Source organism: Salmo salar, chromosome 06 (genome assembly GCF_965601325.2).
Source record: "Salmo salar chromosome 06, fSalSal1, whole genome shotgun sequence".
In the NCBI taxonomy this organism is placed as follows: domain Eukaryota; kingdom Metazoa; phylum Chordata; class Actinopteri; order Salmoniformes; family Salmonidae; genus Salmo; species Salmo salar.
Window position 1 is genome coordinate 25126067 of NC_138296.1, and position 15355 is coordinate 25141421.

General features: G+C 45.0%; 1 protein-coding gene and 1 non-coding gene across 3 annotated transcripts in view; one reads left to right on the forward strand and one right to left on the reverse strand.

Moving 5' to 3' along the window:
• Positions 1 to 14637, forward strand: part of LOC106601826 (BAR/IMD domain-containing adapter protein 2-like 1) — a 70678-nt gene extending 56041 nt beyond the window's left edge. For both annotated transcript variants that reach the window (XM_045719966.2, XM_045719965.2), the window contains 4 exons: positions 1750 to 1812; positions 2056 to 2242; positions 11536 to 11579; positions 13249 to 14637. In XM_045719966.2, the coding sequence (XP_045575922.2) occupies positions 1750 to 1812; positions 2056 to 2242; positions 11536 to 11579; positions 13249 to 13321 (367 nt within the window). In that variant the 3' untranslated portion in view covers positions 13322 to 14637. The remainder of the gene's footprint in view (positions 1 to 1749; positions 1813 to 2055; positions 2243 to 11535; positions 11580 to 13248) is intronic.
• On the reverse strand, positions 1365 to 1460 carry trnat-ugu (transfer RNA threonine (anticodon UGU)). Its single transcript has 2 exons — positions 1421 to 1460; positions 1365 to 1400 (listed from the first exon to the last, which is right to left on the reverse strand). It is a non-coding gene; the product is annotated as a tRNA-Thr (tRNA).
• Positions 14638 to 15355: the final 718 nt, after the last annotated feature.

Consider the following 15355-nt stretch of genomic DNA (forward strand, 5'->3'; position numbering starts at 1 on the left):
GCATCAATACCTGTATAAAGTACAATATGGTATACCGCCCAGCCCTAACGCACACACATGCATTTATACACACACCGCCAGCTGCTGTGTACATGTGGTAGTTCCGGTCCTGATTAGATGTTGATTTGATTGAGCTCCCCTTAACTGGACCACTCCAGGTGGGGCTGGCTGGGCGCCGTGCTCTGGGATCGCTAAGCGCTGCCTGGGAGCCGGCTCACACTGGGGAATACAATCAGCGCATGGCTGGAGGCAGAAAAACAGAGGAGACAGAAGGAGAGGAGGAGAGAGGGGAAGGAGTGGGGGGAGAGGGGGAAAGAGGTAGAGAAAGGAGAGAATCACAGCCATTTGAATCTCTGATGTTTTTGCTGAATCAAGGCTTAAAATGAACTTTTAAAAAGGTGTTGTATTCCTGACATGATGCTGTACATGTTCTATACAGATTCTAGAGATGATGGACTCTTATATACATGTCAAAAGCAGTGCACTAAATAGGGTGGCTTTTGGGATGTTACCTAGATATGTGCCATTGATACAGTGTAGGGTTCTTGTGGAGGTCCCTGCAGTGTGATGTCATTGAGTTGATGAGACACCTATCTGTCACACCTCAGTCAGATGGATCTGGGTCAGTCACCTAGCAACACACACTGATAACATCCACATGTATCCCTCCACCACCATAGTGTGATGAAGAGTGTCATGGACAGGAATGAAATACATTTAATTAATATCTTGTGAAAACATGAATAATTCATCATATTCATTATGTTCACAAGGCTATATGACAAAAATCTGTCATCTATGATTTTTTGATACCCTTTGAGACGGTAGACTGAGAGAATGAGAGGCATGTGACTGTGAAATGTTGGCCTGGTTCCAGATCAGGTTAGTGAAATGTGATCACTACCTAAACCCTACAGCATGGTTCACTGTGGTGCTTTTAACAGGGAAGCTGGAAGTTGATACAGTACCCCCAGCCTTTATGTATTCTAGTTAAACACTGGCCGCACCCTGCCGCCCATTCTGAAGCCCAGTGAACAAATATGAACATTTCTAATCTAGTTAAACACTGGCCACACCCAGCTGCCTATTCTGAAGCCCAGTGAACAAATGGACAAATATGAACATTTCTCACTGTTCTAATCTAGTTAAACACTGGCCACACCCAGCTGCCCATTCTGAAGCCCAGTAAACAAATGGACAAATATGAACATTTCTCACAGGGATTTGTATGGAGTCAATGATTTGTCCATTCAGAGGCCTATGATGATTATACAGTTACAGTTTAGTCATTTAGCAGACGCTCTTATCCAGAGCGACTTACAGTAGTGAATACATACATTTCACTCATGCATTTTCTTTGTACTGGCCCCCCGTGGGAATCGAACCCACAACCTTGGCGTTGCACACACCATGCTGGCATTACAAACACCATGCTCTACCAACTGAGCCACAGGGAAGGCTTATTCTACCATAATGGCCTCACGTCTATCTCGCCACCTGTTAGACAGCTATAGAGAGGTTGAAGATGCAGAATCCTGAAAAGGGGATTCTATTCAGCTACTGCATGATGGAGTGGTGTGTAGAGAAGCAGCTTCCAGGGGATTGTGTACTTCAGTGTGGATGTCAATGTATTAGGAGTGTCTGAGGGTTATCCAGGGGCCTGTAGAAAAAAGCTGGGGAGATGGGAGTAGTATACAAGTGTAATCACCTCCCTCTCTCTCTCTCTTTCTCTCTCTGTCTGTGTTCCAGGAGGGGATGGTTTCCATCATCCTATTGCCGGGCATATTCAGAGCCAATAGTGAATAAAAACAGGTAAGATTTCATTTCACTCAAGCAGGCACACACACACACACACACACACACACACACAGGTTTCATCCAGACTTGTTGTCTCATAGTGTTTCCTCTACTCTCCTAGTCTGATGACCTTTGCTGATCAGAACTCCCTCCCTCCTCTCTCCTTTATTCTCCCTCCCTCCCTCCCCTCTCTCTCCTTCCTTACTTCTTCCTCCCTCCCCTCTCTCTTTCCTTCCCTCTCTCCCTCTTTCTCCACAGTGTGGGGGCTCCTCCCATGCGCAGTAAGAGCGTGGTGAACCTGCTCCACCAGGACACAGAGACAGATGATTCCTCCATGGTCCTCCCCCCTCCCGACTACAGCGACTATCCCAAGAGGAGTGTCCTCCCGGGCAGCAAGCAGCACTCGCCCTCCCTCTCCGCATCCTCCGGCTCTTCTGTACACACGGTCAGTCAGAGCCTGTCAGAGCTGATACTTAGTACTATACAGTTACTAGCTACCTGACCAGAGCTGATACTTAGTACTATACAGTTACTAGCTACCTGACCAGAGCTGATACTTAGTACTATACAGTTACTAGCTACCTGACCAGAGCTAATACTTAGTACTATACAGTTACTAGCTACCTGACCAGAGCTAATAGTTAGTACTATACAGTTACTAGCTACCTGACCAGAGCTGATAGTTAGTACTATACAGTTACTAGCTACCTGACCAGAGCTAATAGTTAGTACTATACAGTTACTAGCTACCTGACCAGAGCTAATAGTTAGTACTATACAGTTACTAGCTACCTGACCAGAGCTGATACTTAGTACTATACAGTTACTAGCTACCTGACCAGAGCTGATACTTAGTACTATACAGTTACTAGCTACCTGACCAGAGCTGATAGTTAGTACTATACAGTTACTAGCTACCTGACCAGAGCTAATAGTTAGTACTATACAGTTACTAGCTACCTGACCAGAGCTGATACTTAGTACTATACAGTTACTAGCTACCTGACCAGAGCTGATACTTAGTACTATACAGTTACTAGCTACCTGACCAGAGCTGATACTTAGTACTATACAGTTACTAGCTACCTGACCAGAGCTAATACTTAGTACTATACAGTTACTAGCTACCTGACCAGAGCTAATAGTTAGTACTATACAGTTACTAGCTACCTGACCAGAGCTGATACTTAGTACTATACAGTTACTAGCTACCTGACCAGAGCTGATACTTAGTACTATACAGTTACTAGCTACCTGACCAGAGATGATACTTAGTACTATACAGTTACTAGCTACCTGACCAGAGCTAATAGTTAGTACTATACAGTTACTAGCTACCTGACCAGAGATAATAGTTAGTACTATACAGTTACTAGCTACCTGACCAGAGCTAATAGTTAGTACTATACAGTTACTAGCTACCTGACCAGAGCTGATACTTAGTACTATACAGTTACTAGCTACCTGACCAGAGCTGATACTTAGTACTATACAGTTACTAGCTACCTGACCAGAGCTGATACTTAGTACTATACAGTTACTAGCTACCTGACCAGAGCTAATAGTTAGTACTATACAGTTACTAGCTACCTGACCAGAGCTGATACTTAGTACTATACAGTTACTAGCTACCTGACCAGAGCTGATACTTAGTACTATACAGTTACTAGCTACCTGACCAGAGCTGATAGCTAGTGACTGTATAGTACCAAGTACCTGACCTTATCTGAGGTTTCGGATCATTTCAGTCCTTCTCAATTGTCAGTTGTGTAAACAGGAGAGTTGGCTGACGTTTACATGTGCTGCCTGTCTGCGTATAAGATGTTGTTTGTTTTAATAACACCTATATAACACCTTAACAATACTTAATAAGCACTTAATAACATCTTTTACTGATTACAAGCCACATTAAACCATTAGCACATCCTAATTCCCTAAAGGTTGTCTATACAGTATTTGATGCATCCTCATATTTTTGAATCCTGTATTGGATAGGATAAGGATAGGATAGGATAAGATGTTACTGTATGGTACAGTATAACAGATCATAGCATTGTATAAGACCATAGATATCAACTACATGACATCACTGGATTGTGGATAAGACACACCTGTAAAGAGGATTTCCCCTTGAGCCAGTATAGTAATACAGTATAGTAATACGGTATAGTATAGTAATACAGTATAGTAATACAGTATATTATAGTAATACAGTATAGTAATACGGTATAGTATAGTAATACAGTATAGTAATACAGTATAGTAGTATAGTAGTATAGTAGTATAGTAATACGGTATAGTAATACGGTATAGTAATACAGTATGTATAGTAATACAGTATAGTAATACAGTATAGTAGTACGGTATAGTAATACAGTATAGTAGTACAGTACAGTATAGTAATACATTCCCGGACTGTTGGACACCCTTGCATCTGGGAGCCTCTGCCCCACTAAGGGGCTGCTGGACTGTGGTAGAGTAGGATAGGGCTGGGCCTAGCCAGGAGGTTGTTTAAGCTAAAATACAGCAGTTTTGAATGTAGTTACAATACATTGTAAGACTCATCATGAGCCTAGCTATCTTAAGATGAATGCACTAACCAAAAGTCGCTCTGTAAAAGAGCATCTGCTAAATTACTAAAATGTAATTGAGCTTGACAAGTATTATCCCTTTATAGTGGTCTATTATCATCTGTAATGATGTGGAGTAAATACCTGGTCCTCTCCTCATGTCTGACTCCTTGTGTGGGTCACGCCATGCGTGTCTAATGCTCATCCTACACTCTAGCAATGCTCTCAACTAACTCTTGCTTTTGCATGTATTCAAAATCATCAGTCAAAGTTGTGGGTTTTCAAAGTGCAAAGGCCAATCCGAGGTTGTTTGTGCTTCCTGATCCTGGCTGAATGGAAATTCATGGTAAGAAGCCTAGCCACTAAACACCTGCTGGCGTTGGTTTGGCTGAAGGCATACAAACAAAGAAACTCAGTCTCCTGTTTAAACTTGTGCAAGCTATAACATGTACATATTGATGTGAGATGAGGATGAGAAGTGAAATAACTCTGGTCGAACATCTCCTGTTTTCCCTATGCAAAATGCTACATAGAACCAAGCCAGCAGTAAAAGTAGTGGAAAGTCCCAGTTACTGTAAAGCTATGCAGGATCCCTCCATCCCATTTCACTAAAGCAGAAACAGCTATTGAAGCCAGACTCCTTAAACCACCTAAAAGACATGGAGAAGCCCTGCATTGTGTTCAGATGTGACGTGTGATTTAACCCTCGCTACCCTGGCTCTCCTTTCAGTGGAATGTCAGCACCCAGAATCACATCTCCCACTACTCCATGACGTCCGTCACAAGAGACTACTTTTAGTGTAATTAGCTGTACCTACAGTACAGGCTGGACATCCCGTTCATCACATACACACTAGAAATAGCGACAGGAGGAAACATAAGCTGCTAATGCCCTCGTGGCTGTACAGGTCAGTGGTGACCCAGAGAGGTCAGGTTGTGGTTTGTGATGTTTGGCTCTCCTGTGTGAGAGGTTGAATGGAGAAGTCTGGGAAAGACAATACACTTCTCAACTTGTCTTTTCTTTCACGCCGGTGAAATATTTATTAGGCTACACTCTGCTGTGTCCCGTGTGTGTCCCGTGTGTGTGTGTGTGTGTGTGTGTGTGTGTGTGTGTGTGTGTGTGTGTGTGTGTGTGTGTGTGTGTGTGTGTGTGTGTGTGTGTGTGTGTGTGTGTGTGTGTGTGTGTGTGTGTGTGTGTGTGTGTGTGTGTGTGTGTGGCCATTATCATGCCTGGCTGTCAGTGTACACTGAGTGTACAAAATATTGAGAACATCTTCCTAATGTTTTGCCCTCAGAACACCTCAATTCGTCTGGCCATGGACTCTACAAGGTGTTGAAAGCATTCCACAGGGATGCTGGTCCATGTGGACTCTGAAGCTTCCCACAGTTTTTTGTGTCAAGTTGGTTGGATGTCCTTTGGGTGGTGGACCATTCTTGATACACACGGGGAAACTGTTGAGCATGAAAAACCCAGCAGCGTTGCAGTTCTTGACATAAACCATTGCGCCTGGCACCTACTATCATACCCGTTCAAAGGCACTTACATTTTTTGTCTTGCCCATTCACCCACTCAGTGTACATGCATCCTGTGGCACAGCTCCGGCATAGCCTTCCATTGGAATTCCACTCTGGGTGAACCTGACACCTGGAACCTGACACCCTCCTTCTCTTTCTCTCTCTTTCTTTCTCTCTGCTTCTCCCCTCTCTCTCCCTGTCTGACTTCCCTCTCTCTTTCAATGTCTCTCTCCCTGTCTGACTTCCCTCTCTCTTTCAATGTCTCTCCTTTTTTTCTCATCAACTTTCTCTCTGTCTCTTTCTGTGTCTTTCATTGTTTCTCTGTCCCTCACTCCATGCCCTACCTCCCTCTTTCTCTCTGCCTCGGCCCCCCATCTTTCTCCCTCTGTGTCTCTGCCCTGGCCCCCCATCTCTCTCCCTCTGTCTCTCTGCCCCGGCCCCCTATCTCTCTCCCTCTGTCTCTCTGCCTCGGCCCCCCATCTCTCTCCCTCTGTCTCTCTGCCCCGGCCCCCCATCTCTCTCCCTCTGTCTCTCTGCCCCGGCCCCCCATCTCTCTCCCTCTGTCTCTCTGCCCCGGCCCCCCATCTCTCTCCCTCTGTCTCTCTGCCCCGGCCCCCCATCTCTCTCCCTCTGTCTCTCTGCCCCGGCCCCCCATCTCCCTCTCTTTCTTTCTGCCCCGGCCCTCCATCTCTCTCCCTCTTTCTTTCTGCCCCGGCCCTCCATCTCTCTCCCTCTGTCTCTCTGCCCCGGCCCCCCATCTCTCTCCCTCTGTCTCTCTGCCCCGGCCCCCATCTCTCTCCCAGTGTGTGATTCTGATTCTAGTAGGTACTTATCCTCCATTCATGCTGTATGAGTCAGTCAGACAGACAATCAGTTCCGGAACATCGATAGTAACATGTTTTACCAATGAAACACATTGTATTTAACAGTGCTGGACTACACCAACCTGCTGTGCTCCCATTCATCAAACAACACACAGAGATAGAGCAGGGGTTGAGGTGGTGGACACCGCTCTGGGATGCTCCCAAACGGCACCATATTTCCTATATAGTGCACTACATTTTACCAGGGCTCGGGTCATAGGGAATAGGGGGCCATTTAGGACACAGCCCCACTCTGTGGAGATGGGAATCTATCTATGAGTCAGGTTGTGTTCAGTTATACTGTGAGCGGGTGGGGTGTGTGTAGGTGAACACGGGGGGTGGGGTGTGTGTAGGTGAACACGGGGGGTGGGGTGTGTGTAGGTGAACACGGGGGGTGGGGTGTGTGTAGGTGAACACGGGGGGTGGGGTGTGTGTAGGTGAACACGGGGGGTGGGGTGTGTGTAGGTGAACACGGGGGTGGGGTGTGTGTAGGTGAACACGGGGGGTGGGGTGTGTGTAGGTGAACACGGGGGGTGGGGTGTGTGTAGGTGAACACGGGGGGTGGGGTGTGTGTAGGTGAACACGGGGGGTGGGGTGTGTGTAGGTGAACACGTGGGGTGTGTGTGTAGGTGAACACGGGGGTGGGGTGTGTGTGTAGGTGAACACGGGGGGTGGGGTGTGTGTAGGTGAACACGGGGGGTGGGGTGTGTGTAGGTGAACACGGGGGGTGGGGTGTGTGTAGGTGAACACGGGGGGTGGGGTGTGTGTAGGTGAACACGGGGGGTGGGGTGTGTGTAGGTGAACGCGGGGGGTGGGGTGTGTGTAGGTGAACGCGGGGGGTGGGTAGGTGAACGCGGGGGGTGGGGTGAGGGCAGGTGAATGCGGGGGTGGGGTGTGGGCAGGTGAAGGGTGGGGTGTGGGTAGGTGAATGCGGGGGGTGGGGTGTGGGTAGGTGAATGCGGGGGGTGGGGTGTGGGCAGGTGAATGCGGGGGTGGGGTGTGGGTAGGTAAATGCGGGGGGGTGGGGTGTGGGTAGGTGAATGCGGGGGGTGGGGTGTGGGTAGCTGAATGCGGGGGGTGGGGTGAGGGCAGGTGAACACGGGGGGTGGGTAGGTGAACGCGGGGGGTGGGGTGAGGGCAGGTGAATGCGGGGGGTGGGGTGTGGGTAGGTGAATGCGGGGGGTGGGGTGTGGGCAGGTGAATGCGGGGGGTGGGGTGAGGGTAGGTAAACACAGGGTGGGTGTGTGTAGGTGAACACGGGGGGTGGGGTGAGGGTAGGTGAAGACAGGGTGTGTGTGTGTGTAGGTGAACACGGGGGGTGGGGTGAGGGTAGGTGAAGACAGGGTGTGTGTGTGTAGGTGAACACGGGGGGTGGGGTGAGGGTAGATGAACACAGGGTGGGTGTGTGTAGGTGAACACGGGGGGTGGGGTGAGGGTAGGTAAAGACAGGGTGTGTGTGTGTAGGTGAACACGGGGGGTGGGGTGAGGGTAGGTGAACACAGGGTGGGTGTGTGTAGGTGAACACGGGGGGTGGGGTGAGGGTAGGTGAAGACAGGGTGTGTGTGTGTAGGTGAATAGCATGCTGTGAATGTTTTTCCGTACAATGAAAATAATAACTATCTGTGTAGGTGAGTCTGAACAACACTTCCTGTTTCTCTCTGTGTGTAGGTGAGAGCACGACAAGTGGAGTAACTCTGTGTATGTAGGTGTGTGTGTGTGTCGTAACTGTACTGTGTGTAGGTGTGTATGCGACAAGAGATTGTTGTGTGTGTGTGTGTGTATATGACACAGACCTCCAGGGCTGTCTGAAGGAGGCAGGGATGGTATAGTGGTGAGTCATTCATTCTAGACTACCAGCCACGTATAGCTCTATCCTTGTGAATGGGATTATAGTTACTTCATAACTGCGATCACTCACTTCTCTTCATCTCCTTTGGGACACGACTAGGTCTGTTTGTCATGTTTAATACTGATAATGTGGTCATTTAACAGACTCTAAACACATTCAGTATATGTGGCCCCTGCAGGAATCAAACCCACAACTCTGCTGTTACAAACTCCAGGACCCAGGTCTTTATTGTGCTAGTATGACCACTGCCATAACGGAGAAGTCTTTTCCCCATTCAGCAGATTTGGCTGCAGGGAGTGAATGAGGGGAGGGAATTAGGAGAGGAGGGTGGGATAGAGGGAGGAGTGGGGGTTACACAGGAATGCTCTGTCACCATGAGAAAAAGGCTCCCTTGCTGGTTCTGCCCTTTGTGTAGAAAGTGAGGCAGATGAATACAGAGAAACCGATTAAAAACCCAGAAAGAGAAAGGAGACTGACGTAGCGAGAGCAGAGGTACTAAAGGAATGTATCGAGAGAAATTGTGTGTGTTGACACCCTGCACTCAGTCTGATTAGGACTAGGATTAAAACTACACATCTGTCCAGGATGTCAAGAGGATGTTAGGACAGCAGTCAGTAAGGTCAATGTGTGTCTGGCTACATCTGTCTGTCTGTCTGTCTGTCTGTCTGCCTACCACTCTCTAGGGCTAATGCTGTTCTGTAGGCTCAATGCTGTCCTCTAGTGGTGACATCCCAGCACTACAGCTGTGAGAGACTACCAGTGATGCGTGGGTCAGCAGTTTGTTCACCAGCACCCACCCGAAATTGCTAGTAACCCATCCGCAACCGCCCGACTATATGTCAAAATCTGAGGCCCACACTCAACCCTAACCCGCAAATATAGAAAATGCGAGGAACCATTTTTTGACTGGCCTTTTTGAATAGGCCTATGTTTCTGCTTATAATTTCCGACATTTTGGTATGCTATTTGTTAGTCAACTTGTCTATAATTAAATACATGCAGCTTCTCTTCTGTCAGTAGTTGTTGCCCTAGAAGACTAAATAAACCCTTGCTCACAAGAATGTCATAAATCAATAGAATGAATGCTTAAATCTAGTTGACATGGGTAAAGTTGCTTCTCTCACAAAGCAAAGACATTTAGGGACTGGGGGGAAAAATGCAATAACTCCAGTTTTAAGGAAATTAAAAGCTGTTATAAAGACCCAACATATATTTTTAAATAAGATTTCAGTTCAGCTTGGGTGCATATTTTATGTGGTTGAAATACTATCCGTTTTTATGATGCTGAATAAAATAGCACCTTTACACACGGTCCCTAACCGCGCATTCATTATCTCAAGATGCTGAAAGAAATCAATTATATTTCTCCACTGCTGTACCCCAGTCAAAATGTACATTTGTTGTATCATTTCACTGCAAGAAATGCTTAATTCTATAGGAGTTAATATTAAAGCTATGTGAGAGGTTATAGACCTACACTCAGTGTCCAGATTTCAGTTATACTACTATTCCATTTAACCCATCTTGAACAGTACAGTTCCCTTGATGTGCAATTTTGAAGTCCCTGTGTTGTGACCTCACAATCATCACACATCTTTCCCAAACAGACTACTGTTCTGGCCTACTGTTCTGGCCTACTGTTCTGGCCTACTGTTCTGGCCTACTGTTCTGGCCTACTGTTCTGGTCTACTGTTCTGGCCTACTGTTCTGGTCTACTGTTCTGGCCTACTGTTCTGGTCTACTGTTCTAGCCTACTGTTCTGGCCTACTGTTCTGGCCTACTGTTCTGGCCTACTGTTCTGGCCTACTGTTCTGGCCTACTGTTCTGGCCTACTGTTCTGGTCTACTGTTCTGGCCTACTGTTCTGGCCTACTGTTCTGGTCTACTGTTCTGGCCTACTGTTCTTTTGCAGCATTTCTCTTATTGAATTAAACTCTGACATTGTCTTTTCGGTCTCAGAATTCTACAAGACTGATACATTTATGGATTTTAAATGCATTGTTTTCTCTTTATTCAACCCACCCAATATTTAATGACCCTAAACCCGCCCGCCCCGCCAATATAACTACAGGTATTGCAGGTTATGAGTCAACCCACGCATCTCTACACAGTACAGTAGGACAGTGTTTCCCCATCCTGGTCCTGGGGACCCAAAGAGGTGGACATTTTGTTTTTGCCCTAGCACTAACACACCTGATTCTAATCAAAGGTGTGATGATGAGTTGAATCAAGTGTTTTAGTGCTAGGGCAAAAACTAAAATGTGCACCCCTTTGGGAAACTGCATATAGGGTCAGATCATGATTTCACCAATTTCACTATTGATTCTAGTTTGTTTGTTTATTTGATTGTGACCGTAAGATTCAATCTAATTGTAACAATTTCAGGAAGATTGCTTCACCTCAACATGCCTTGACTTTTCACTGGCATAATGAGTGAGATGTTTATATATTCTTTCTGGAATGCACTGTCCCTTCCAGAAGAGCCATTTTCCCGTGTCAGTGTTCTGAGGTGATGAAGCATTCTCCTCTCACCAGACCTGGGTTTAAATACTATCTATTGAGAGGACCTGTTGCAATGGAACCAACAGAAAAGTCTCAAAAGTCTAGTTGCAAACCACACCATTTGTCACTCCAGGCAGACTCAAGCAATCACTCAAAAGTATTTGAAAGATTTTAAATAGCATTTGAACCCAGGTCATCTCTGTTTGTCACAGTCACAACACACTCACCAGTCAGCCCTACCAAACCTGTCTGAGGGGCAGTCTGTGGTGTGGTCTCCATGGGCAACAGATGCAAAAAGTCCCCAAAATGTTGTACATTTGGTATGGAAATGATATTTTTGCATGTAAATGAATCATTGTTGAATTCCATCATGGAGAGTGAATGGGTCTTGTGACTTACAGTATATGTGGTCTGATGATGTCTCTTGGGTTTGTTTACAGGGAACCCAACTGAATGGGTTTGGAAAGACGCCTCTTTTCCTCGGGTAAGTCATGCATCATGTCATATGGATTATGAAGATAATGTTAACACATCTATCTTAAACTCACAATAACATGTGTAGACAAGCAAACAGTGCCATGGAACGAGAGAAGCGATTTATGATATGTTTCTGACTCAATATTATTTAGAAATATTGTTTTTGGTTTAAAAAAACAACTGTATAGTTTTTGGTTTAATTTGATTCTAAACCAAATGTATTAAAAAGATTCACCAGGCTGTAATGTAATCAAAAATGTAATCTACGTAATCCCCAGAAGTAATTATCATGAGAGGGCCATAAACAATAACTAGTAATGCTGCAGACTCTAAGGTTAAAATCTCCCCTTTCTGGTAAATCTAGTTATAAATTGCTGAGGTGTAGTCACTTCTCAGGACACAAGCTCAAGTACACAGTACAACTATGAAAGATTTAATGTGATGTATTTCCTATTCAACAAAATGGTATAAATAAGGCTTGAAATGACTTATATGCTTTCTAAATATAGTATAATCAATTTAGAAACGACTAACTAAGATTTCCTTAACTGTAAAATACATATTTGCATATTTAATGTTAGAGAAAATGTGCATATTTTCTAAAGGTCTCTCTTGATCAAAATGTCTGCCCCCATCGATGTGAACGTCTCACAGCACGCTAGCTTGGCTTCCTGAACTTGTTAGGACCTCGCCTTTCATCTAATATTAATATTGTCCATTTATGACAAAGTGTTTTTTGTTTGAACTCTATTAATTGTTTGAAATTACTGGCTATAAATCAATCTCAATGTGCGTCAGCGACAAAACCACTTCTCCCGCTGCATTACGGTGTAAGGATTCCAGGCATATGTGTTGTTAGTGGCTGTGATGTAGGGTTCAGCCAGGAGTTGATGGACAGTCGGAAGAGCGAATGAAATGGTAGGAGGGACATCCCAGCTTCAAGTGGTGTCAGATTTCACATCCTGCTACACACAGGCAGAAGAGACATACCCCTTTGTCCATTAGAATCAGGGCTACCGCTCAATGCAAGCCATTTCAATCTATGGTGTCCACATATTCATTTATCAGATGACGGTTGGAACCGGTACCAGAACCACTCAGGTCCCCAAAACAGGGGACATCTATTATAACAAGTTGTTTCATTGTATACACTGACTTTTTAGACCATATCAATAGCCTGGTGAATTTAATCTTGCTTATTGTCTACGTTTGGTATGTCCATGTCCAGACTACAATTAACAGTAGGCCTAGCCCCTATATCAGTGTGAATGCTATAGCCTATGTTTTTCCATATTGAAGCAATGCAACTAGAACAATGTGGACTGCAAACATGTTCAATATATTTAGCAAATATGGGGCAGGCTATTTAACGAACTAGACTATAACAGACTAACATTTGAATTGGAGTTGATGACAATGTAATACATAAAAGACCATAAATACACAACACATATTTAGCCATGGAGCACGTTCTGATTGACCCAGCCTGTCTGTGCCACTACCACCTACCGCGCCCATAATTCCTGTTGTGAAAATAGCTAAAGTATTTTTGACACACCCCAAAGCTGTAACGCTACCGCCAGTGCTAAGATTTACCATTGTGTTAGGTTTGTTCAAATAGGGCCCAAGTGTCATAAAATCATCACACCAGTATTAACCAGTCTCTGTCTCCTTAGGGGAGGGAACCCGTTCACCGCAGTCAAGCTACGTCCCACAGTCACCAATGACCGCTCAGGCCCAGTCATCTAAACCTCCAGACCCACCCTCCTGTCCACCTCTACACAGGAGCGGCACCTCCAGCTGGGCATCACCCCATGCTGTCCCCCCTCATCCTCCAGGCGGATGGACCCAGGGCCGGACACTAGTGGACAGGACAACTTGACACTGTGGGCTGCTGTGCTAAAGATCCAGTAATTTCACTACTACAGATGCCATTAGAAATGACATTGTCTAATACATAGTTGCCCTACTGCTGCAAACGCTCTCCCTGAGAAGGTGGGAGGATTTATTTATGTAAACAGATGCACATATATAGATTTTCTAGACCTATTTTTGTCGGCGATGATGAGTGGCAACATACTACATGCGTTCTCGCTGGGCGTGTGCGAAAAGGAGTCGAGGAAAGCCTGAGATTGGACCGTTGAAATATCAGAATGTATTTATGACTCTTTTTTTTTGTTGCTTGTTCAATCACTCGTCAAAGATTTTTCGTTGCCATAGGGCAGTAGATAAATGAATGTATGCAATACGGGACCTATGCATCACAATTTACGGAGGTCCTTATGGTAGTGTTGCTCTTGTTATTGTGTATCTCAAATATGATATGTAAAATTGCATTGTTGCTATCATTACTAAAGACCAACAGCTGGCGACTGTTGAATATAACTATACTCATTCAAGGGAAGCGCACACATCGTTTTTCCCCCTCAACTCCTTCCAAGAAGTGTACAACGAATTTGATTGGTTGAGTGTGTCATTGTCATCTTGCTGATTTGGTTTTACAGTTAAGTGTTCATACAGTGCTGCTGTTACTAGTGGAAGATGTGTTTACCTTAACTCTATATACCAACAGTAATCATTCTGTGAAACGTTTCTCACCTGTCTGTTATTCAGGTAGCCCGGGTCATGTTCATTAGGCACCAAACGGAAGAAAGCAGACTGAAACCTGAGGAATGTTTGTTATTGCTTGATAAGAAACTTTCAACTGTTTTAAAATGTTTTCCATTACATTTCCTAATGAATATGACCCAGTAGTGCTGTGGACATATGTTTTTAAAAGGACACGCTTAAATGGAACTCTTAACTTCCCATAGACCGTGCAGGCATTTTGCTTTTATCTTCATGCTTCATGGAAGGCATTTTCAGCCTAGTGGCTAATTTTATTATTTTTCTTTGGTCTGCCCTGCCTACTCCCTGAGTTTGGAACGTTGCTGTATGAAAATAAACAAATATATACTGAACAAAAATGTAAACGCAGCATGTAAAGTGTTGGTCCCATGTTTCATGAGCTGAAATAAAAGATTCCAGAAATGTTCCATAAGCATTAAAAACGTACTTCTCTCAAATGTTGTGCACAAATGTATTTACATCCCTGTTAGTGAGCATTTCTCTTTTGCCAAAATAATCCATTCACCTGACAGGTGTGGCATATCAAGAAGTTGATTTAACAGCATGATCATTACACAGGTGCACCTTGTGCTGTGGACAATAAAAGACCACTCTAAAATGTGCAGTTTTGTCACACAACACAATGTCACAGATGTCTCAAGTTGTGACGGAGCGTGCAATTGGCATGCTGACTGCAGGAATGTCCACCAGAACTGTTGCCAGATAATGTTAATTTCTCTACCATAAGCTGCCTCCGACATCATTTTAGAGAATTTGTCAGTACGCCCAACCGGCCTCACAACCGCAGACCATGTGTAAGGCATCATGTAGGCGAGTGGTTTGCTGATGTCAATGTTGTGAAAAGAGTGCCCCATGGTGGCGGTGGGGTTATGGTATGGGCAGGCATAAGCTACGGACAATGAACACAATTACATTTTATCGATGGTAATTTTAATGCACAGAGATACCGTGATGAAATCCCGAAGCCCATTGTCGTGCCATTCATCCGCCACCATCACCTCATGTTTCTGCATGATAATGCACAGCTCCATGTCACAATGATCTGTACACAATTCCTGGAAGCTAAAAATGTCCCAGTTCTTCCATGGCCTGCATACTCACCAGACATGTCACCAATTGAGCATGTTTGGGACACGCTGGATCGACAGTGTGTTC